The sequence below is a fragment of the Strix uralensis genome, chromosome 16, assembly GCF_047716275.1.
Source record: "Strix uralensis isolate ZFMK-TIS-50842 chromosome 16, bStrUra1, whole genome shotgun sequence".
NCBI classification, from domain to species: Eukaryota; Metazoa; Chordata; class Aves; order Strigiformes; family Strigidae; genus Strix; species Strix uralensis.
The window spans coordinates 2,456,180-2,479,355 of NC_133987.1; the positions used below are offsets into that span (position 1 = coordinate 2,456,180).

General features: G+C 56.5%; 1 protein-coding gene across 5 annotated transcripts in view; it reads right to left on the reverse strand.

Annotated features, from left to right (window-relative positions):
* Window positions 1-251: 251 nt before the first annotated feature.
* LOC141950754 (ankyrin repeat and fibronectin type-III domain-containing protein 1-like) overlaps window positions 252-23,176 on the reverse strand; it is a 261,302-nt gene continuing 238,377 nt past the window's right edge. For all 5 annotated transcript variants that reach the window (XM_074886019.1, XM_074886022.1, XM_074886018.1 and 2 more), the window contains 18 exons: window positions 16,500-16,701; window positions 15,967-16,174; window positions 15,450-15,644; window positions 15,069-15,182; window positions 14,349-14,446; window positions 12,811-12,901; window positions 10,546-10,653; window positions 10,192-10,291; window positions 9,443-9,575; window positions 8,137-8,256; window positions 7,573-7,788; window positions 7,062-7,228; window positions 6,622-6,772; window positions 5,696-5,864; window positions 5,271-5,437; window positions 4,496-4,706; window positions 3,514-4,181; window positions 252-1,473 (listed from right to left, as the gene is read on the reverse strand). In XM_074886019.1, coding sequence (XP_074742120.1) covers window positions 1,186-1,473; window positions 3,514-4,181; window positions 4,496-4,706; window positions 5,271-5,437; window positions 5,696-5,864; window positions 6,622-6,772; window positions 7,062-7,228; window positions 7,573-7,788; window positions 8,137-8,256; window positions 9,443-9,575; window positions 10,192-10,291; window positions 10,546-10,653; window positions 12,811-12,901; window positions 14,349-14,446; window positions 15,069-15,182; window positions 15,450-15,644; window positions 15,967-16,174; window positions 16,500-16,701 — 3,406 coding nt within the window. In that variant the 3' untranslated portion in view covers window positions 252-1,185. The remainder of the gene's footprint in view (window positions 1,474-3,513; window positions 4,182-4,495; window positions 4,707-5,270; window positions 5,438-5,695; window positions 5,865-6,621; window positions 6,773-7,061; window positions 7,229-7,572; window positions 7,789-8,136; window positions 8,257-9,442; window positions 9,576-10,191; window positions 10,292-10,545; window positions 10,654-12,810; window positions 12,902-14,348; window positions 14,447-15,068; window positions 15,183-15,449; window positions 15,645-15,966; window positions 16,175-16,499; window positions 16,702-23,176) is intronic.

Consider the following 23,176-nt stretch of genomic DNA (forward strand, 5'->3'; position numbering starts at 1 on the left):
ACGTGGAGGTGACTGCCTTTGCATGCCAAAGCTTATTTTACTGCCTTACAGAGCAACGAAGCCCAGAAAAACATTTTTAACTTGCACTTTGCTCCCACACATGCGATTTGCGTGTTAACGTAAACCTCCACTGGGTGGAAAGCATCCCATTAAAGACTCCTGGGAAAGATGAGCCCAGCCCTTGAAATCAGAGCTAATTTGGGGGATGAAGGAACACTACACATCAAGCCGCAAGAAGGAAAAGAGTGATACACAGTCAGCAGCAGTCATCTTTACTATGGACCACAGGAGATCAGAAAAATAACCTTGTTAACAAGAGACCTAGTGGCTAACAAAATGTCATGCTATAGGACATACAAGAGAGGCCAAGCACAATCACCAGAACAAAACGGCAACCGAGGAGGAAAGGAAACCCCAGGGTGGTGTGCAGGGTGTTGCAGTAGATGCCCTATAGCAAACCTCTCGTGGTGGTATCAACACAGCAGTGTGCATGGCTGTGTGTGCATGGGGCTGGCTGCGTGGCTTCCTTTTGCCTTTAAAACAAGTCAAAGGGTCTTCATCTCTTACACAACTCCAGTGTCTCTAGCACAATTATTATTAAATTTTTCAGGAAAGAAAGAAAAATATAATTTTGTTCCAAGAACTATGTGCAAGAATTGTTTCTCCAGGTACAGTGAAAGTAGGGCAGATAGGAAAACACCCTTCTCAGTGCTGTCCTTGTGACTCCTGCCCTCTCCTCATTGTCACCACAACCATCCCCAGCAATCCTCTGTGGCTTTGCCTTCAGTGAATCCCAAACAAGGCTTTTCAGAAAAAGAAGAAAGGAAAAAAAAAGGTATTGCTGCTTCTTCTTGTAATATTTTTCCTCTCTCTCTCCCCCCCCTTCCCCTTAAAAATGTTTACTTTCAAAAATTCCATTCCTGCAGAGATTCCTCCCAAGCTCTGAGGTCTCCGCACTCCACCCTCCTCTTCTGCAGTCAGAAAAACTGAGTCTTGATGTCTCTTTGGTTAAAAAAAAAATAAAAAAAAAATAACACAAACAAATAACACACAGCCCAGTATGATCCCATTCCACCCCGCGGACGCCTGATGAGAGGGTGTCTGTGGAAGAAGGAAGCATCAGAGACGAGCTGTCTGCTCTCTGGAAGCTGAGGTCCCCGCGCCGCCTGGCCGGCTCTCCTCCTCTCATACGGTGGTCGCTGGCCCAAACTGGAGAACCAGAGGGGATGTCTCCTTGATCCGGACATAGAACCGCCCCTCAGGCCGGCTAGTTTGGAGGGACAGAGGCAAGAAGTCATCGGGAAGCCACCGCTCGCTCTCGTCGGAGGCGAACACCAGTCCGAAATGCTCCAGCTGCTCCTCGCCATAGCAGAAGGCGGCTGAGCCACCTAGCACGCCACGGGAGATGTCGTTCATCTCAAGCACCACCAGCTTCACCACCTCCCCGGCGGACGTCTGGCTGGTGATGTGCAGCTGCGAAAAGAGAAAGGTGGGAGAGAGGGATGGTAAGGGGAAGGAATGAGGAGGAACTGGGGGCCAGAGACAGTACATGGTGTGTCCTACAGCGGTGATCATTAGGGTGGAGGAACAGCTGTCCCAGTGGTGCCCAGTGAGCAGACGGCAGCAGCCCAGCGTGGAGCCATGGGCACACTGTGCCTGGGGACGCCTGGTGTGCTGAGGCCCAAACTCATGCACATTTTCTTGCCTCCACCGCACTCTCTGAGTCCTTACGGCTCAACTCTTGCACGTGTCACCTATGGCTTGCCCGCTCGGCTCAAGCTGCCTCACTGTCCCATTGCCTGTGGCCGGAGAGGGATAGTCCCAGCCCTGCTCCTGGCACCATGGAGGGATCTGAATAAAGTCCCTCTCGTGAGCAGGATCCAGACTGTCAGACCAGCTGAACCACAACAGCTCTGCCAAACTAGTGGTGCTGAGCTGTAGCCTCTTTGGGAAGTGGTGTCACTTTTCATCCCATTCACAAGCTTGGGGTTCTCCCACCAACAGCTACCCTCACTCTCCCTCTCCACTTCCTTGGGGACTGCCTTCTGGATCCCAAATACGGCCGAGAAAATCTGGTCTCTGGCTGTTAACGACTGTCGGGAGCCCGCTACTTGACTTCAAAGGCCCTAAAGCAGGACATCCATCCTCGCCCGGGCAAGGCGACGGTTTCCTTTGGCACATCCGTAAGGGCTTGCGGAGCACCGCGAGCAGTGCCCCGGCAGGGTGGTCCGAGCCCTCGGCCCACGTGAACCCTGCCAGCTCCGAACAATCATCACAGGGCTCAGCTGATTTACGCCAGCGGAGGAGCCTTTCCTTTGAACTGGGCTTTCTTTGAGAAGAACATCGTAAAATGCTTTCAAGCAGGCGTGTCCAGAGCTTTGCAACTTCAAAAGCCACGTGGGCAGTCCGCCAGGAACCCGAGGGCTGCGCTTCAGTTGCATAGAAATCTATGGTAATTTCTCAAATGGAAAATAAATACTGCGAGTCAGATTCCCCTCTGCTTCTAATGTCCCTGCTGGGTGCGGAGAAACCGGCTATCAAAACTCCCCAGCAATAACACCTATCATCCCGTCAGCTCTGTCCTTCCTCTGCCATTTTCTGGGCAGGCTGCTCTCAGGCTGCTCCATCAGCCTCGGCTCTGGGCACTGGGAATGTCGGAAGGGAAATTTCAACAGGGGAAGGAGCTTCATGGCTGGGAGCAAAGGAGATGGCAGAGCCAGAGGGGCACCTGCCCGAGATGCATGGCCTGGGGGGGTCTCCTCCATGGGGGATCCCACCCAGAGCAGGTGAGGGTGATCAGAGCTGGGGGTCAGCTCTCAGCAGCAAAGCCCTCGCACAGAGGAACCAGGTTGGACAGCAGCTCCAGTGGACCCCAACACCTGCAGCAAGGAGGCAGCTTTGTCTGCTCCCCTTCACAGGCTGGAGACAAGCAGCTCCTGCTCTCCCTTCCCCAAAGGCACACAGGGCTGGAGCAGGGGGAGCACAGACCCCAGGGAGGGGAGGCTGTGGAAGAGTCGGGGACAGGGCAAGGGGGTGATGGCTGGATTTTGGCTGAGGGGCTGATGTGTTTGAACACCAGGACATGGCAAGGGAAACCCATCAATGTGACCTTTGCTCACTGCCTGCCCATGCTGGGTGGCACTAACCTACTGTCAGCTGCTGAACCATGGACCGAGAGCTGAACCACAGCTCCACTGCCTTGTCCCCCAAAAATACCCTACCCCTGGTCCTGGCTCACCCCCTCTGCAGCAGTGTCTATTGGCCTGCAGAGCCACGTGCCCCATCCTGCACTGCTGGGAGCCTCATCACTACTGCAGGTACGCAGGGATGCAGGGATGCAGGGCAGGAGTGCTGCAGGTCTCCAGGGGACCTCACCCCCTGGACGGTGGAGGATGGAGAAGGCAGTGCCAGGTGAGGGACACATGAGGCCCTGCTGCCTGCCTCCCCATCCTGCCAGCCCTTTCCATCCAGGCATGGCAGAGCTGCAACACTGCCCTTTGCAGGCTCCGGTACCTTAACACTGGTCTCTTTGGAGAGTCCGGTTTCGTACTGAGGGCAGACCCACAAGGTGACAGAGCCCGGCTTCTTCCCTCTGTCGGCCAAGCACCCGGGCTGCTCCGGCTGCTCCTGGAAGTTCTGAGTCCACTCAGCTGAGCGCGTCCGGAAGACGGGCTCAGAGCCCTGCCCGCCCTGGCTGCGCTCAGGGCTGGGTGTCGAGCCAGTCCTCAGCCTGAGCTGGCCACAGTGGCCCGTGGTCCTGCTCTCCGTCGGGGAGCTATCGACGGAGCCGGGGCAGGACTTTCTGGACACCTGGCAGAGTGGTTTGGGGAAGTCCAGGCTGCTGGTTCGAACGCAGTATGCCTGTCGCTTCTCTGTGATGCGCAGCAGCTCAATCTGTCGGCTGGGCAGGACAAAGTCGCTGTCGTAGATCTCAGGGGGTGGCCGGGGCTCCTCCGGTGGTGGTGGCGGTGGTGGTGGGGTCTTGAGTTCATGGGTCTGCAGGACATCTGGAGCGCTGTCACGGAGGGTGTGGGCAACTCTTCTGCTGCAGCACTCGGGCCCCGAGGATGAGTATACCAGGTCAAGCTCCTTGGGGCTCTGTGCCCTGCTGGAGTCGTAGTCACTGTCGGTGGCCAGGAACACCTCCGAGGAGCCCTCCTCATCCGACAGCCCATGTGAGTCTGCAAGGGGTGTAAGAGAAGCAAAGAGGGGCTTAGCTTTGCTGTTAGCAACCCCCGCTGGGGTTTGCACCAGATGGAGCCTAAGTAAGTCTTCAAGCATTTAATCCCTTGCTGCATACCTGTGCTGCACTCACCAAGGCACAGGCAGAGTAGGTCCTGCCCCAACCAAGACTGATTGCCCTGTCCGTACTCCTGACACTGGCCCTGCCTGCACCCCCCTGGAGCAGCCAGCCAGATCAGCGCCCCTGACCCCTCCGAGCACAGGCAGCCCTCTGAGCCCACCTGGCAACAGCTTTGCAAAGCCAGGTCCTTACCAGAGTTGAGCTTACGGCTGGTCTCTGGCGAGGGTGCTGGGGAGGGAAGGTAGTCGAGGTGGGATGAGGTGGATCGGGTTTTCTCCTTCATTGCACCTCCAGCTTCGCTGAGGAAGCCGCTGAGAGACACCCCGCAGGAGGGCTGCTTGTACCGGGCGTGTTGCAGGGCATCCATAATCCAACGCATCTCACGCCATATCTCCTCCATTTGCTGCCAAAATAGGAAATGAAGGACGCCTTTCAAAAAGCAAACAACAGCAACAAAAAAGCCCCACAGCAACACACAGCCTCTCCACACACACCTTTCCCAAGACGTAAAAGCTTCGAGGGAATCCCTGAGTCAGGAAATCCCAAGAAAGTGCTCTCAGGTGGGAAGATGCTGCTTCAACCACCAGCAGCTGCTGGTTCAGCAGGACCCGCCTGCTGCAGGCAGGGGTGCTGGGAAAGGGGGTAGCGTGGGGTGCTATTTCACACATCCATCCCAAAATGCACTCCAGGCCCTTTCCTAGCAAGGTGGGGACCTGCAGAGCAGGAGCCTCCAGCTCTCTAATCAGTATTTTTAATGTGATCACTGCAGTAAGTTGCTCGACAAAGCCCTGCCTGCTGCTGCCTGTCTGCCACGTCAGAGAAAACCCACAGAGTCACAGCCACCAAGATCAGGGAACAGCTCTGGTGCGGATGTTCCTGCAGCTCTGACAGGGCATGACTGTCCTGCCCATGTCCTGTGGGCACCTTTGAGCCTGACTCCCTCCCAGCGTGCTCCTACTCTGTATACCTGGATGTAGTCCTGAACCTGCTGGTGCCTCTGCTTTGCGGTGGAGAGCTCGGCGTCGGAGAAGGCCTCCCTGAGGCTCTGCTGAGAGAGGAGCGACTCCAGCTCCAGGAGAGCAGACACCTGGCAGTACTGCGTGATGAACTCCCGGTCGTAAGTGAAGAAGTGGACTGGGGAGAGGAAAAAAGAGAAGGGGGAATGAAAAATATCAGGTCCCTTGCTGTGGATGCCCTACAGGCTCCTCCCTGCTCACTCAACACAGGAGGAGGCAACGCTAACCTCTAGCCTACCTGGACAGCTCTCAGTATTCCCCTCCATCCCACCTCTCCTAGGGGAGGAAGCCCACCCCACTGCCTGTACCAGCTTTTGGGAGGTTTCAGAGGATAAGGAGACCAGTAAGGTTGGGTTTTGGCATTCCTTCTCCTCACCTAGCTCGAAGATCTGCAGTGGCAGCGTGAGGAAGCCGGAGCGAGGGGTGTAGGGGTTGTTCTGGCCTGGAGCAGTGCAGACGTCATCCGACGGAGGCAGCAGCAGCAGGAAGGAGACCTGGCCCCCAAAGTCCAGCACCTCTTGGCTGTACAGACGGAAATCTTTGGCCTGCAAGAAGACACTGCAGGTAAAAGCTGCAAACATCACCTGGTGGGCCCTCCACCAAGTCCTCATCCACAGAGGAGTCCTCAGGGACCACCTTCAGCCAGGGGACACTGCTGTTTCAGCACACAACCAGAGGCTCCTTGCTTCTGGCATCATCTGCACATCTCCCTTTCTCTTATTTCTCCTAAAACTCTCTAAACTACTGGTCAAAGTCACTATGACAGGGTCTCCGAGAAGAAGTGCCACCAGCAATGGCCTCAGCCCTGCTCAGAGAGGTTCCCTCTCAGCTGCCCGGCCAGAAGCATGTGCCTGGCACAGGGGCTGGTGGGCACCTTCCCAGTGAATACTTGGCACAGTGGAGGAGGGATTTCTCCCCATGCAGTCTGGCCCTGGGGGTTCCAGCTCCATCCCACCACTGGCCAGGGACCATCCTGCTTTGGAGGGGCAGAGTTGGGCTGTTTTAGTGCTGCAAGGGCTGAGCCCAGGACCAGACCACATGGCAGGCAATAATGAAAACCCAGATTCACCATCCTTGCTTTGGAGGTACAGGTGAGGGTAAGACAAACACCTCCTGTGGATGCTGTCTCTGGGCAGGCAGATGCTTCCGATGCTGGCTGTCCACCACTTGCCTTCTGTTTGCATGGGACTGAAATCTCATTGATGCTTCAGGCCCTCAAAGAAGGACCAGCGGCTGTGGTACCTTGCCTGCTGCATGGCTCCTTCCCATCCCTCCTCCCCAGACCTTGGCACCTGCCCATACCTCTTGCAACGGGATGTTGACCAGGGTCATCAGCTCCTTGATGGCCACTTGGAGCTCCTGAAACAAGTGATTCTGGGAGGTCTCAGCCTCTGGCTCTGCAGGAACAGGCTCCTCCACGCTGGCCATCTTCTGCATCCATTCCCACTCCTCCCTGGAGAAGGGAGAGACAGACATGTGAAGGAGGGACCAAATTGCTATGAGAGCTGTGTTGGGTCAGCTGTTCCTCCCCCAGCACCACAAGGGATGCGGGAGCCGCAGAGGTAGAAGTTGACCTTAGTTTGCTCCAGCTCCAGGCTGCCCTGCATGGCAGGCAGCAGGGTGGAGAGGGAATATTACGCTGCTGCCAGGAGCCCAAGAACAGAAGCAGGTGATGGGTGTTCTTAGGCTGGATGGGACAGAGGAGCCTGGCTGCCCCAGGGGAGCTGCCCTGCAAGCCCCACCTGGAGATATTGGGGTTGGAGCGAATCTTGACGTGGCACAGGATGTTGGGGAGCCGCTCCGGCACCAGCACTCGGATCTGATCCACGGCGCTGCAGAGCTTCAAGTAGCCCAGGTAGAGGCCCGGGGAGAGGGCATGGCTGCTCCGCTGGTGGTATGCCAGCTTGTCCTGAGGAGAAAGGATTGCCTGCTGGATTGAGCAAGCCCTTGCAGGGGGGCTCTCTCCTGCCCTGGTGCTGGCTGCTGTGGCGCAGCCAGCCCAGCCAGCAGAAGGGGAAGCAGTAGAACAAGTACAATCTGGTGCTGCTGGGATGAATCTGGCACCAGCCTGATGCCTCCCCTTGAAGCAACAGGATTTTTGCAGGCTGCTTGTGCTCTGCTCCCCCTCTGCCTACAGCCAGAACCAAACTCTCGGTGGCCTGGGCTCTGCCATGGCCTTTCCTGCCCAAGGGGTAGCAGGACCGCTAGTGTTCCTGCAATGGGGCCCACTGCAATCCCTTGCTGCAACAGCACCTGGACGGAGATCAGCAGCGTGTCCAGAGCGGTGGGCTCCTCTGGGGAGGACACGGACTTGCGGCTGGTCTGCAGCTTGCAGATGGGAACCCAGCGGACGCTCTCAAAGGTCTGGTTGGTCTTCACCTCCTTCAGGGTGACAATGAGGATGTTGCCCTGTTTGTCTTTGACAGGCTCAAAGAAGACCTGCCCCAGGTCCTGGATGCCCAGCAGCCCCTGCGTGATGGGGTGGGAGAGTAGGAGAAAGCAGATTGTCAGGGGACATCCTCAAGACACACTATTCTGTGGGTCTGAGCAGCTGGGATGTGACTGGCTACCAGCTACCTGCTGGTAAGCAGTCTGCTGGGCAAAGCACCCACCAACAGCCCCCAGCCTCTCTGCTCGAGATTGCCACGAAGCCTGACACCTCATTGCCCCCCACAGCATGGGTCTTGCCAGGGAGGACGAGGCACCCAGTCCTGTCGTGGTGAGCTGCAGGTAGGACTGGCACGTGCTGCTCCCAAGGGACCCCAGCCCACAGTGCCCCCCCAAAAGCACTCGCTCCTCCCCGAGGCCCACCCTCACCTGCATTTGCGAGATGGCCAGCAGCATCTTGAAGCGTGTCTGCAGGATGCAGGAGCAGGACGACTGGGAGACAGTGACACACTGCCGCAGCCACAGAATCTCATCCCACATGCACGACACCTGCAGCACACAAAAGAGTTGTCACCACTGGCCGACGCTGCCTGCAGCTGGTTCACGCAAAGATGTTTTGGGGAAATCCATTTGCCTTTGTGTTTGAGCTGGGTTAGGAACGTGCATGGGCATATATCACCTCTTAGCAGGGGTGTGATTTCCTGTGCCACAGGCACCCCAAGATGCCTCCAAAGCCTGTACCTGAGGGAAGCGTCATGCTGTGCCCACCCAGATATCTGTCTGAGGGGGGGGTCTGAGACTTGCTTAAGTTTGAGTAGAAGATAGCCAAGAGAAGGAAGGAGAAGATAGCCTCTCCCTCAGTAGATAAGGATGACCCAGCAGAAGATTTTGGCCCTGAGCTGCTCACCTGCCCTTTCACTAAGCCTACTGACAGTGGAGACCAGGCAGCAGCACAGCACCCTGCACATCCTGCTCAGTACAACAGAGGCAGAGCTTCCATGGCAGGATGCTGTGCTGAAGCAGTTAAACAGCCAAGAAGTTGCTGGCATCCTTGTGGAGAGGCAGCACCCACCCGTCATGGCACGCAGCCTGCCCAGCACGGCACCGGTCCATCACCCACCCGTTGCGGCACGCAGCCTGCCCAGCACAGCGCCAGGCCATCGCCCACCTTTGGGCTTCCAAGGACTAGGGTGGAAACGCTGTTCCCCTGGTGGGTTCTCGGCCCATGCTGAACCCCAGAAAGCTGCAGCCAAGCCCCAGTGCCCAAAGGGCAGCAACGGTGCATGATGCCCGCTCAGCTCACCCTGGCACTTCCAGGCTGTGACCGGCCCTTGGCATCGCTCTGCCCCACGGAGCCCGCAAGGCTGACGGCACAGCGGAGGTCCTGGAGGCAACGCCAGGAAGCCCAGGAGTTGCCAAATGTTGTGTTGTCTGGTGTGAGTAGCTGGAGTAGCTTGTGCTCGCTTTGTGCACATGGGGTGGCCCCCGGTGCTGCTCCCAGCCCTGAATCAGACCCAGACTGCCCTGGCGAGAGCCCCACAGCACCCCATGCACGACAGGCACTGCTGCCTGCGCAGGCAGCACCAGGGAAGATGCTGCAATGAAGGTGCTCTGCAGATTGTGGTGGCCATCATCTCAGCAGCATCCCGGGTGGTGGCCAGGCAGACAGAGATGTGTCAGGAGACACACTGCTGCCATGCCCCAGCGCACAGCACAGGGGCCCTGGGCCACCCACCTTTGTGAACCAGAGAAAATCCTGCATGAGCAGGCAAGAGTAGGTGTCATCGATCTCCACCACGGGGATCTGGTCTTCATGGGTCACCAGGATGTTGTCGTCCTTGTAGAAGATGGCTGTCAGGTAGAGGCCCCTGCATGGGAGGGAAGACAGACTTCAGTGTCACCCCAGTGTCACTTCAGCTTCATTTCCCAAAGAGTCTCTCTCCTGAGGACAGAGAAGATGCCCTGCCCCAGGTCTGAGCACCTCTCCAACAGCGTGTGGCAGAAAAGTCACATGGCCAGTACAGGAGAAGGAACAGGAACCCAACGCTGCCAGCAATGCCAGTCTGGCCGATGCCACAGCTGATGCCATGGCTGATGCCCAGTCAGCACAAGGGAGGGCGATGGGGCCAGACCTGTGCGGGAGACATGCTGGGGTGCCTGGAGGCCAAGCATGAAGATGGGCAGTGCGACAGTGGTGGGGTCTAGAGGAGGGTGGGGTGTTGGGTGATGCTTGGAGATGGTGCAGGGATTGGGGTACAGGCGCAGCTCGGCCAGTCAAATGGAAACACCAAGAAGAAACGTTTGATTTCTGGGCAATGGGACTCATCCCCACTGACACCACAAGGTTGTTCCAGGCAAGGACCCATCTCTGAGCACCCCCAGCCCCCGTCTTGCAGGCACGGCTCCCAGCTGCACCCAGGATGGGCACCTCTATGGCCCCGCTGGGAGAGTGGCTCTCCACCACCCTGCGCACCAGCCTCTCACCGCTTCAGTGTCTTGAGAAACTTGCTGCCGGGGTGGAAGAGGTGCTTGAGGCTCTTGGAGACCGAGTGCTTCCTGCTTTGGGGCTGGTTCTTGCAAGGCTCTGGGGAGCAGAGAGCAGAGGTTGCTGCAGCAAGAGATGAAGAGCTGCACTGGCAGCCAGTGGCACAGCATGCCAACCCGGTGGGAAGGCTCTGCCAATGTTTCCACTGCCTGAGCTGTCTCCCTGCTATGCTCATCCATGGGATAGACCTATTTCTGGTACCATCCCAGCCCCATGGACCACATCACAACCCTGGAGGGCCTGGATGGGTTCCCACATCCCAGCTTCCCCAAGGCGCTATGCCGTGTACTCACCGTGGCAAACGCAGTGCTGATGGACAGTCTTCACTTGGCTCAGCAGGTGGTCCAAAGCTTCAGCTTGCCCCCTTCGCCGTGGGGCCCGGCCGTCGTACTCCCGCCAGTCTATGGGGGACAAACCAGCATTACTCCCAGCACCCCTTGGCCTGGGGAAAAAGGGGTTCCTGTCCTCTCTTCCTCATGGCATGTCGCCTCCTGGCACCCCACCCGGGTGTCCCACAGGCACAGCATGGCACAACATGGCATGACAGCAGTTGTGGGTGCTGAGCACCTCTGGGTGGGCTGGGCTTTGGGAGATCCCTTGTTTTGTGCCACTCTTCCCAGGAGCACCCCAGCTCTGCACAGCACCCCATGGCCACTGGTCACCCCACAGCACAGTGGGGACATGGCAGAAGGAAAGAACAAGGTCCCGTCTGTTGCTGCTGCACTTCACTGGCCTTAAAAAATAAAATTCTTTCCAGTGTCTTCCTCCAGGTCTTCCCCAGAGCTGCAGCTTTCTCCAGGCAAGTGCTGAGAGCTGGGCTCACCTTGGCAAACACATAAATAAGCTGTTCTGCCAGCTCCACCCGTTGTAAGACAGCAGCAGGACCGGGAGCGGGGCTGGGGACCCGCCGGCGCTTCTATATTAGCTTTACATTAATTGCTTTAAACACCCCCTGTGTCCTGCCTGCTGCTGTTTTCCATGGAAAGTTCAGCTCTGTTAACGTTGGCTGGGGCTCACCACTATTTTTAGGAACTTTAAAAACACCCAGGGAGGTGCCTGACTATATTCTGCTGGGCCAGGGTTCTTTACTGAAGGGAGAAATATTAATGGAGATAAAAATAAATAAAGCCCACTCATGTCTGATTCACTTCAGCTGCACTCTGTATCGATGCCACATGGATCTTGGTCACGGAGAATGTAACCCATGCAGGGTTACCGTGCCATCGCAAAGGGGATTTAAAGTGGGTGCAAACATGACCAACACCCGCTGCCAGGACAGGGTAAAGGCAGGGCAATGCAACAGGCTTGCTGTATTCATATACATGCAAATGTATTTTTGCATCTTTCCATACCGGTGGTAGAGTGCTTGTGTATCTGCACCTAGAGCGATGCACGGTGCCTGCACACCTCTGGCCCTATTGCTGTTCACGTGCTGCCAGACCCGCACCTCCACCTGCACGTGGTGCATTCACCGCTCACATGCAGCAGCATGCGTGGCCCCTCGCTGCTTGTGAGCGTGGTGGCAGGGAACTGTGTGCCCACGGCCCTGCTGCCTGCTCGTCGAGACAGGCTCAGCCTCCCCACGTGCACGTGGAGCTGCTCCTTACACATCCGATAGTGCCGATCCCATGGCTCTGCCATGTGGCAGAGACCTGTCTTGGGACCGGTGATGAGAGGCAGAGGCCACCTTGGAGCCCACTCAGCCCTTTGGGGCTGCTCCTTCCAGTTCAGTTCTCCTGGCCTGTCCCCCCTCAGCACTCTGGGGTGCCTTGTGTGACTTTGGATGGCTTTTCCCCTCCTGCTTGCCCTGGTCCCACTGTGGAGAGGTGAGTGCTGGCAGTCCAGAGCTGGTCTCTGGTGGGGCTCATGACCCCATCCCAGCTCAATGCCAGGGAATGCAGGTCCCTGGGGCTGGGCTGGCTGGGCGAGAGCATGTGGTGGCACAGAGAGGGCTCCAGGCCCACTGCCACCCCGGCCTGGGATGGCTCTGAGCCCTGGAGGGGCACCTCCAGCAGCCGAGCTGGGGCATCCCACCATGTCACCCCTCACCATGTGCCAACAGTGGTTTTGCACAAGCTTGGCCACTTTGGGGCAGATGTCATTGAGGTGGTAAGGACTGACCCCTCCCAAAAGCTGCCCTGCGCTGTTAGAAACCTCTGCTAAAGAACCCTGGGAAGTTTTTCCTTCCCACAGAGGAGATGGCTGTATTGTTTTCCTTTTAACTGAAAAAGCAAAACATTCTCTCTCCTAGGTTCCTCCTTAGGATGAGTTGATCCAGGTGGTCTAAAATGGCTCAGCCTTTACAAGGCAGCCCAGAAAATTTCAGGTTGAAAAATTAATATTTGGCAAAACTCCTATCGGCTGGAGGCAGCATCCCGGACCCCCAGGCACAGCCTCCCTGCTTGGCTCAAGACTCCAAATGCTGCCTCTGCTCCTGGGTCCGCTGGACCCCATTGCAGCAGTGAGAGGGACCCCTGGATGGCACAGAGAGCTGCTTCCTCCCCCCACCCATCCTGCAGACGGTGCTGGCTCCCGTGGGCATTCCCAGTGGTACTTACTGGAAGGGATGGCGAAAGGGGGCACAGAGGCTTGTGGGGGACCCCAGCCCTTCATGTTGTAGGCAGACACCTGGACATAGTAAGCTGTGCCCTGCAAGGAAGGAAGCCACTCTCAGCACATCAGTAGCTCTCCTGGCTCAGCATGTGAGGGAAAGAGGGTCCCCCCCAGCTCAGTACACCAGTACATCACAAGGAATAGTAAACTGGGAGCTCACATCCCGAGTCACTGGCTCTGACCTTTCCCAGCTGTACAAAGCTCTTATCAGACACTAGAGAACCCCCATGGCCTGGGTGGGTGGTTTTGGGGGGGAGGCAGAGGAAGGATGGGACACTGCAAATGCCTCTTGCCAGAAAATGTTACGGCCCCAAAGACACGGGGCTTCTGCAGCCTGGAGGGTCGGGGTGCTGCCTTTCCGCTGGGACGTGCAAGGATCTGACCCCTGGGGACAGGGAGCTGGCCCAATGTTGTTGAGGGCTTGTGGCACAGCGACAGTGATTAAAGGCCTCTGATTAAAACTCAGTCAAGCTGCCAGATGTTGCAAGGCCTCCAGGCACTCATGAAGGCGGACAGGAGCCTGCGAAGCAGCTCTGAAAGCATGATTGATGGGCTCCAGCCAGCTTCTTGCAGTGGCGCTGCTCTGGGCTCCACTCAAGCCCCGTCCTGCCACACACCAGGGCAGCTCTCCCACCCCAGTGGCTCCTGGGCTCTGGCAGCACTGCCTTGGCTAACGCCCTGTAACTGCATCGAGGGCTTTTCCTGCTCCTCCAGCCAGTGGTCCCTGCCTGCCTGCCCTGGAGCCTCAGCGCTGCGCCTCGCTGGGGCAACCCCGACCATCCCAGCATCTCCTGGTGTTCCCATCCCAAGCTCCATCCCACCGCAGTCCCCATCCTGCCCCATCTCCCCCACACTGGTCCAGTGTGTGCCGGGGACAGGACAGCAGTCCCCGTGGAGGGGACAGCTGACAGGCAGCATGGCCCCTGCAGTTCTCAGGGAGATAAAACAGCAGGAAGCCCCAGCCCCAACCAGCCCGTGACCTTGCCAAGCTCCCGGAGATGGAGACAGGGCTGGTCCCCCCTCTCCAATGAGCGACAGGACTGGTGCAAGGGGTCGATCTGTGCAGGTGGCAGAGGAACAAGCCACTGATTTACTGCCCAGGAGGAACACGGGTGGGGATGGGAGAGGGGTGGGGGACAGAGGATAAATCAGGCGTTCAGTGAATGGACCCATTCTGCCTTTCACTTGGGAGTCCCCAGGCACCCCGTGTCAGGGGTTTCCCCATTGCCAGGGTGGCCACGGCTGTGCAGGGACAGACAAATGCGTCTCCCAGCCCCACACTCTCAGCTCTGCCCATAGGCTGTGCTGAAATGACATGCACCACGGCACAATCCTATTCTTCCTGCTCAAAATGACACCCCATCCCCTACCTGCATCAGCTGCAGGGAATGACCCCATGGGCTGCACCGTGGTCAGCAGCTTTTCCCAGCCATGGGCTCTCCCCCTGCAGCCCAGACCCCTGTGGGGCACCCCCAGAGCTCACCGACACCAGCCCCCGGATGGTGAAGTGCAGGTTCTTCAGCTTGTCAATCACGGCCTCCCCGAGCAGTGGTGAGAAGGTGGGGGAGCAGCTCCACTCCACTGAAAGAAGAGACCCCAATGTGCCCTGTGGCCCTGGAGCAGGCACAGGCTACCAGGGCTGGCTACAGTGTGTCGGGGCCAGCATGTGCAGAGAGACCACGGGCAGCACCAGAGCTGGAAGGAGCTGAGCAAAGGCAGGGGAGAGGGGGAACTGCAACAGTGGGGACAGCACAGGGAGCTGCAGCCCTCCTCATCAACCTACGTCAGGCAGGGTCAGCACCCGCAAGCAATGAGTCAGGAGTTGGGGATGGAGGAAATTCTCCTAGAAGCCAAAAATATCTGGTTTAAGTGAGTGAGGGGCGCCGGAACAGCAGGATGGCAAAGCCCTGCAGTGTGCAGGACAAGGCTGGGGTCAAACAAGCCGCACTCTGAGTTTTGCCATGGTGTGGTCCAGCTTGGACCGTTTGGGTGGCAGCTGGGTGGTATCACAGTGTGCAGCCCTGGCTCCCCCACACTCGAGTGCAAAGGCAGCTTGATGGGGGCTCGGCAGCACTGCTCATGCCCCTGGCATGCTGGTGTGCTATGTGCGGGCTCAGCACCCCAGCACACCCTCTCCAGCACACCTGAGGTGTTTGCCATGGCCGCGTGTCCCCCAAACTGGTGTGGGGATCCCGGTCCTTACCTTTGTACTTGGTGACAACGGCTGAGTTGACGCTCAGGGGCTCCCAGAAGGTCACCTGCACCGAGGAGCTGCTGGCCACGGAGAGGTGGACATTGGTGGGGGCATCTGGCACTCCTGGGGACAGAGAGCGCAGGGACCACTACAGCGAGGACGGTCACTCCGAACCCCTCAGTGTCCCTCCTGAGCCTCCCCCTGCACCCAGGCACCCATTCCTGGAGCGCTCACCCTCTGTGCACCCATACAGCGAGCCCTGGTTACAGGGTGTGGGGATCCTCTGGCAGGTGCTGGTGCAGCCCCATGCCTGGACTACACAGAGCCCAGCTCCTTCCCCAGCACGGGGGCTGCCCCCCCGGCCCCCCAAGCCCTCCTGCGGGCACTCACGGGCATGCTCAAACCCTGCCTTCATGCGCTTGTAAAGCCGGTATCGCCACTCCCAAGCCTTGAGCTGCTTTTCCTTCTCAGAGCAGTCGGCGTTGGGCGCTTCGTTTACCACCTGCGCTGTCAGCTCGTTGACGCGCTGCTCCGCTTCCCGCACCAGTGTGGAGAGATGCAGCGAGCGGCTCTCCAGGCTCACAACTGTGGGTTGGGTGGACATGGCCGTGGGTCCCAGGAGGGGAGCCAAGAGGAGGGAAGAGAGGGTGGTTAGGACAAGCCCAGGCTCTGTGGCACCAAGTCCCTACCCCAGGACCCCATCCCCTCCTCTGTGTCCTGCTCTGGTGCTCACTTGAGTGCATGGCTCCACTCAAGCCCCTGCTACAGCCTGCACTGGAGGCTGCTACAGCTTTCCCAGAGCCCAGTGACTGCCTCCCCACCCACACCCCACTGCCTGGGGTGTCCCACTCCACCAGACTGGAGACCCAGGTGATGGGCATGGCATGGCTCCCCCACACCAACTCACAGTGTGGGCTCTCCTTTGCTCCTGCCTGCAGCAGGGCCCTGGCGATGGGGGTGTTGTTGGTCATGATGGCGATGTCCAGGGGCAGCAGCCCCTCGCTGTTGGGGGTGTTGAGGTCTAGCTCCTCGGGGCTGTATTGCTTCAGCAGCTCCTGGACCCTGTCTAGGTCCTGCAGCTCCACGGCCTCAAAGAGGGCAGCATTGCTCTGGAACTGGACAGAGGGAGAAACGCAGGTTGGCTGAGCATGAGGCAACCTCCTCCACTCCACCCAACACCCCAGCCCTTCACCAGCACCCCACAAACCCAAACAGGGTGGGATGCCCTGGTCCCAGAGGCTTGGGAGCATTGTCCCTTTGCAGACACAGCCAGATGATGCTGAGCAACACTCAGACCAGCTCCAGCTGAACCTGCTGCAGGGCAGCTTCACTTAACACACTCTTAGGCTTCTACCCAGGTGTCAGCATCACCCACGCACGGACCCTCCATCCCCGTCTTCCCAGCCACGGCAGCGCTGGATGGAGCCAGTGGGCACTGACCAGGTAGGACTTGCGGAGCTTCTCCTTCTCGCCCCGTCCCGCCAGGCTGCCCTCGTCGAAGGATGTGTAGTTGACTCGAAATTTTCCCGACAGGTTTCGGTAGAGCCTCTTGGCTGCATTTGGTGAGGAAGGGCCCGGCGGCTTCCTGGCCTGTGCCAGCTGCAGGTCCCGCATCTGCTGCGTCATTTTAGGGGAGGATGACCTGGGAAAGAGCAAGGAGGTGTGGCAAAATGTGCCAGAAAGGCAGAAGCATATCTGCAGCATCAGGACTGAGGCACAACCCAGGAGAGCCAGAGCAATGCCAGGGGAGCACTGATGTTAGAGGCTGCAAGGCAGATACCAGTGCCAGCAATGTCCTCACCCATCTGTTATCAGCTGAGGCCAGTCCATTCCTCCTCCTCCTGGCTGCTGATGGCCCTGCTGGGTCCCCAGGGGCTCCTACAAACCCTGCAGGTGAGACATTTCCTTCCAGACCCAAGGGTCAGTCTGGTGCCACACTGCCCTTAAGCCTGGATGCCCCAAGCAACCTCAGGCTCAATTGCTCAGCTCTGCAACTGATCCCCATCCATCAGACCAGGGAAGCCTCTCCTTACTCCCAGTTGCCACCATCCAGCTCCTACAGAAATGGGCTGCCCCATCCAGGGCTGTCCAGATCTCCTTGGCAGTGGGGGCTGCAGGGACAGACAGCCCCCCAGCGCCATGCTGGGTGAGTGCTGCCCACCATGAAGTTGGCTTGGGATGACCTCGTGCACCCTCTCCACATCCATCCTTCCAGCAGGAATCTGTCTCCTGCACTTATCACTGTTCTCAGCCCTCTGGTACGTGACTTTCCTCTGAGTCTTTATTCCAGCAAAGGGCACCCTCTGAAAGCAAAGTGAGAGCAGGCAATGGACAAAAGGCTACTTCTAAGGACAATGCCAGGCTCTGATGGGGATCAGTGACCCCCAATCTCCTGCTCACCAGCAGACCCAGGCTCCATAGCTGCTCCTCACCTTCTCCATCCACATTGATTAACCCACAAAATCTTTTCTCTACTCTGATTTTGATTTATACTTTAAATAACCATGATAAATATGTACAAGTCACTAGGAAACTGACATTTTTTCTTGGCTTCACAGAAGGGGAGCTGCCCCTCTCCCTGCAGCTGTGACCCTCATGTCCCACCTAAGACTCCATCCCCACTGGGCAAAGTCCCCGGTTTCAGTGCGAGTGTGGCCTCACTGCTGCATGGGCTTTTGCTCATGAGTCATCCCTTACAGCACTGAGGGTTTTCACTGGCGTCAAACATCTGATCCCCTCCTTGCCGTAGCCCGTGGCACAGTTCCCAGACAGGAGCAACAGGTCTAAAGAGCATTTAGCACAACTATGCTTAACACAGTTTCTCTCAGTTTTGATCTCATACCCCTGTGTATAAGGTCAGATATTTAGGGGTAAGGTCTTCTCCATATCGCTTTATTGGTTAAATATCAAGCAAGGGGTAAGCGTGATAAAAAGCGTGACAGTTGTCTAGAAGGTCATGCCAAAATGCTACTGCGAGGCTGTGCCTGTGATGATGATGTTTATAAAGCCATCATCAGGAGGCAGGATATTAATAACAACCTTGCTATGTGCTCTTCATCGTTCTGATTTCAGATTAGGCACAGTGGGCTGCAGAAGGCCTTTAATGATTTTACCTTTTATTACTGTGATATTTAAAAGCGGAAAATGATGGGGAGGTTGGCTCCTGCCAATCACTCATCTCACTGGCTTCAGCCTACAGATTTAGAGGTCTCGAGCATGGCCCAAGTTGCAGTGACAAGTTGCTGCCCTGGATTCCTCCAGGGATGGGTGCTATCTGAACGTTGGGCTTTACGGACTGGACAGACAGTGAACATCAGCCACGTGAGCTTCAGGTGTCAAGACACTCCTAAGCAACCTTGTGGAGGTTGGTGAGATCTGTGCAGCAGGGTCCTGCCTGTTCTGGTGGGGAGGACGGGGAGCAGGTCTCCACCAGGAGGGCATCACCATGGGGGGAGAGACCTGCTCAACACAGGGAAGGGCTGGAGAACCAGCCCTGGGCTCACTGGGACCTACCCAGCTCTGGACACAAGAGTCCTCAGCTTACAGCTGTGGCAGCCCAAGCACACTGTGTTTCATCATGGACACGGAGCAGCTCCTGGCACGGCCACTACTGAAGGCTTCTCATGCCAAGGGCTCCACACACAGCACATACAAGCCTCTACAGATGGCAAGTACAAGATCCCAGATATCAAAGGAGCAGAAAAGCATCACACAGCTCTGCTGTCACTGGTGGACAGAAATTAAGAGAGAAAAGCCATCCATGGCTGTGCAGGCAGGGCACTCTGGCAACCAGGAAGGCAGGTCCTGACCCACAGACCAAGCCCGAGAAGCAAAGTGCTATTTCACATACTTAGGAAAGAGAAATAACCAACTCAAGAGACTCTCCAGCAAAACCTTGCCCTTTCTCTTTTAAGACCTCGCTGCTCCCCAGTCCTCCTCTCTTCACCTTCAGCTGCTGCTCGGAGGTGAAGATGGCTCCTCTAGCAGGCTTGTCAGCAAGATGCCTAATTCCTGTGGTTCCCCTTCATCCAAGGAGGCAACAATGCTCTCCCACATCAAGAAGGGAAGGAAGACCCCAAAAGTACCTCTCTGGAAGCTGGAGTAGATCCTGTTGTAAGAGATCCCTGCTCCATCCATGCCTGCAGAATCAAGGTTTAAAAAAGGAGTGGTGCTTTGGAGCAAAAGCACGTTTTCTGCCAATTAAAATATATGGCAAATGACCCAGTACAGGCAGACTGCACAATTTGGAGGAAGTTCTCTCAGAGATGGTAGAAACAGAGACGACACAAAGAAATTTCTCACTATTTTCCCTCATCTGATTTGCTTTTAATGAGAAGAGATGGAAATTATTCAGAGCTCAGGAGTGAGTGAACATCTATCTATATTAAACCGGCTGCCCCAAAGATAAAAGAGTTTCCTGCCCTGTGGTTATGAGTCATCTGGACTCAGTGAAATAGTCTTGATTTATCTAGAGCTAAACTTTGCAGTGGAGCAACTGATAGCTGAAAACAACACCCACAGATGTCGTGCCCTCAAGGTATGACCAGCCAACACCAGCTCTTCCTGATGGCAAAGCCCCATCCTGCGGGGAGGAGGTCCCACCTCCTCTGCCTTTCTGACTTCAGTGCATCCGAACTACATTTATCTCAACCACAATCAGTTTTTGTTGCTACCTACCTACTGCAAACACCACAGCAGGGGATGGGTACTTTGCCTGCCCTAGCAGCTCAGTTTTCTGGCCTTGTGATGTGTTTGTGACCATCAGGGAGGTGGTGTGGACATCAATGTCATAAATCCACATACCAGCAAACTCCATCACCCTCTCCATGGAAAGGCTGAGGTTCTGTGAAAGGATGAGTTAGGGCTGGCCAGACTCATCTCATGAAACCAATGTAATCAGGACTTTTTTTTAAAAGCACATGAGGATGGATGTGCATAAGACAACTTTATCCTTCCTTCTACAAGGAACACAAGAAAATCCACTGAGTAAGTTTATAACATTGTGGTTTCTGCATATTCTAGGTTTTAAAGTTTCCAACACTGAACATCTTGGCCTAGTAAACAGTGTTAATAATTGTTGTAATTATATGATTTTAAGTGCATTTTGTTTAAGGGCGTAGCCTCGCTGAGCCTCCAGTGGAGAACCAGTCCATGTCAGACAGGGCTGCTCCCTCCTGCTGGCGGAGCCCAGACCCTGGGCTGGCTGGAAGGAGCCCTGCCCACCCCGAGCCCAGCAGGACCCGGCTCTCCTTCCCCAAGCACCCACAGGGATGGTACCACCAGACATGCAAACCCCAGGGTGACTTCATCCTCCCTGCCACCATGCACTTCCATCTCAGGGACAGAGGCTGGAGGTACGTGGACAAGCAGGCAATGACCATCCTGCCCAGAGCTCACCTGACATGGCTCTTGGGGACCATGGTGGCCATCCCATGCCACCTCCCACCAGTGGAAGCCTGGGCTGTGACAAGGCTCATGTGCAAGCAATGCTGTCACTGGTGGCAATGGCCTTCCAGCCAAAAACCGAGGCTGCCCAGTCCCTGCCACCCCCCATGCCAGCCGTGAAAAGTATTAGCTCATGGATGCCTGCCTGTGCTGGCAGCGAGAGGGCAGACACCAGCCCACAGCGGCAGACATGAGCTCAGTGCCCTGCTCCTGTCCTCGGGGTCGGTGTGGGTGGCTGTCACCTTGAGAAGCTGCTCCCCACCGTCTGCAGCCTCATGCTGCAGAGAGGGAAGGCACGGGGCTCTGTGCACGAGAAAAAGGGAACCCAAAGGATGGAGAAGGAAAGATGTCAATGCTTTGAAAGGACGAGGCTTGGGGTGGGAGAAGGACTGGGTCCTTGCAGAGTTCGTTGTAGCCTCATGGTGCTGTGGATGTCAGTGGTCTGTTAGCACAAGCTGCTAAGGATGCTTTCCTGAACTGTGATCCAATTCAGTCCATAGTGTTATCCAAAAAGTGAACAGGCAAGGGATAGGAGAAGCCTAAAAAACAGTTATCAGGGAGAGCCAACCCAACCCAGCCATTGTCATGCCAAACTGGGAGCTTGCATCAAGAGATCAGCTGGCAAGATCAACATACAGGCTGTTTCCAAAGCAATCTGAGTGTGAGGGATCTGTTCTCATTTGAGCATCCTGGGCCATGCTCACCCTTGGCACGCGCAGGAAATCCCACGCTATAGCTACAAATACTCAGGCACCAAATACTCTACAGCAGAGTCCACTCGAGCTCCTAAAACACAAAGGAGCTCCTCTCGGCTCATGGGGACATGAACCAGAAGCGCAGTGTCCAGCATGAAGAGGAGCTGCTGATGCACTCACATGTTCCATTCTTTCTGCCTGAGTATAAGCAATTTTTCAGGACTGGGGAAATCAAGGCTGGATCCAAAATGGAGCACGAGTAGGGGAGTCCTTCCAAAAGAGTGAGATTTCATAACCCCCCAAAAGGCACACTCAAAGCTAAGACAAAATACCATGCTTAGTATCCCTGCAAAGCAGCAGGCCTCGTGGGAGCAGCCTGCATACCAGTTACCCATCCCGAGGTGTACGGACCTCAAAGGTATTTAAATACTGTGTGGCGACCTGGCCATGCAAAGATGAAGCTAAACACTTCTGCTCTGTGGAAACATCTGCGTGCCTGGAAAATGCACTTGCTTATTGAAACCTAGGTCCAGGGAAAGGCACCAAACCAGATCCAGGGCTTTGTTTGTTTCCTACAGATTTTCTCTTTTTTCCCCACTTGGCAAACCTGCTGGGTTTTGTTTTGAGTGGAGCCGAAACGAGCGTGTCTCTTTTGTTTAGCAATAACAACTAACTTATATAGATCCTGCTCCTGCCAGTACATTTTTGTTTGAGCTCCAGAAGCCCAACGCTATTAGCCCAGTGCTTGGAGGAGCTCAGCGTGGTGCAAGGCCAGGAGATGCTGCACAGCACCCAGGTTGCTGCAGAGCCTCCTGAGCATCAGACACCGGTTTGGCAACGCTGGCATGGCTGCACGTTGTCTCTGCTGTCTCCATACCAGGCACACCACCATGCATGTAGGTGCTTCTTGAAGAGCTCACCACCCAAGGTAGCAGAGAGTGGACCCCATGGCCACACCGCCCACCGCATCATGGCATGGTATTGGCTTTGAAAGCTGACTCCCAGCAGCTCAGTACCTGAATAAGCTGAAGGAGAAGAGCACATCCTGGGTGAGATCTATGGCATTCAGAGCCCTGCACCTCTGCAGGGGAAGAAGTGGAGGGTTCCCTTGTGGGAGAAAGAGGGAGTCAGTGTCATGCCTCACTGTCCAGGCTGTTCCCTGAATCAGGAGGCTTTTGCATCCCTTGGGGAACACGCACCCTGAGAGTGCAGCAGCTGCAGTGTGCGGTGAGGACCCCCGGGGACCAGCCCTCGCTCGGGTGCCGGAGGGGCCGTGGCAGCGGGGAAGCACACAGGATGGACACGTGACGTGCCACATCATGGGGCTGGTTGGTAAGTTGGCAGTGTCCTCCCGAGGCACAGCCATGTCCCCCGGTGCAGTACAGCAGGGAAGAGCCTGCCCACACGGCTCGCTCCCACCATACCTCCCTTCTAAATCACAGGCTCTGAATCTGGGAGAGACGAAGACTTCAGGACTCCAAGAGAGGTTCGGAGCCAACCAAGTAGATCACTTGCTGACAGTCTGTGGAGGCCTCCCATAAAACACCCCATTTTTTTTCAGTATGTTTGGGGGAGGAAGGGAGCAGAGGCGCTTGAGCAAATTCTGCTGCAGCATGATGCTGATGCTGCTTCTTTTATTTTTTTTTTTCCAATTCAGCATCCTGATCACTGTTTTTAAGTGAGCCCAGAAGGAGCCTGTGGCTCAACCCACATTAAAATATGACCAAAATCAGACTTTCAGTTCCTCGGTCCACCGTGACAGTCTGCCATCACGGTGGGGCCTGCCGTCGCACACATGCTGCGGTCACAAAGCGGCACCGTCCTGGTCGTGCCCACACATGCACATCCCTCCTGGGCAGCCCCTGCCCTGCCTGCACGCACACCTCACTCAGCATTGTCAAGACACTGGGACACTTCTCCTTGGGGACTGCGCTAAGGAACGGTGTGCAGTGGCTGGCTCTCTAGCCAAGGCAGATG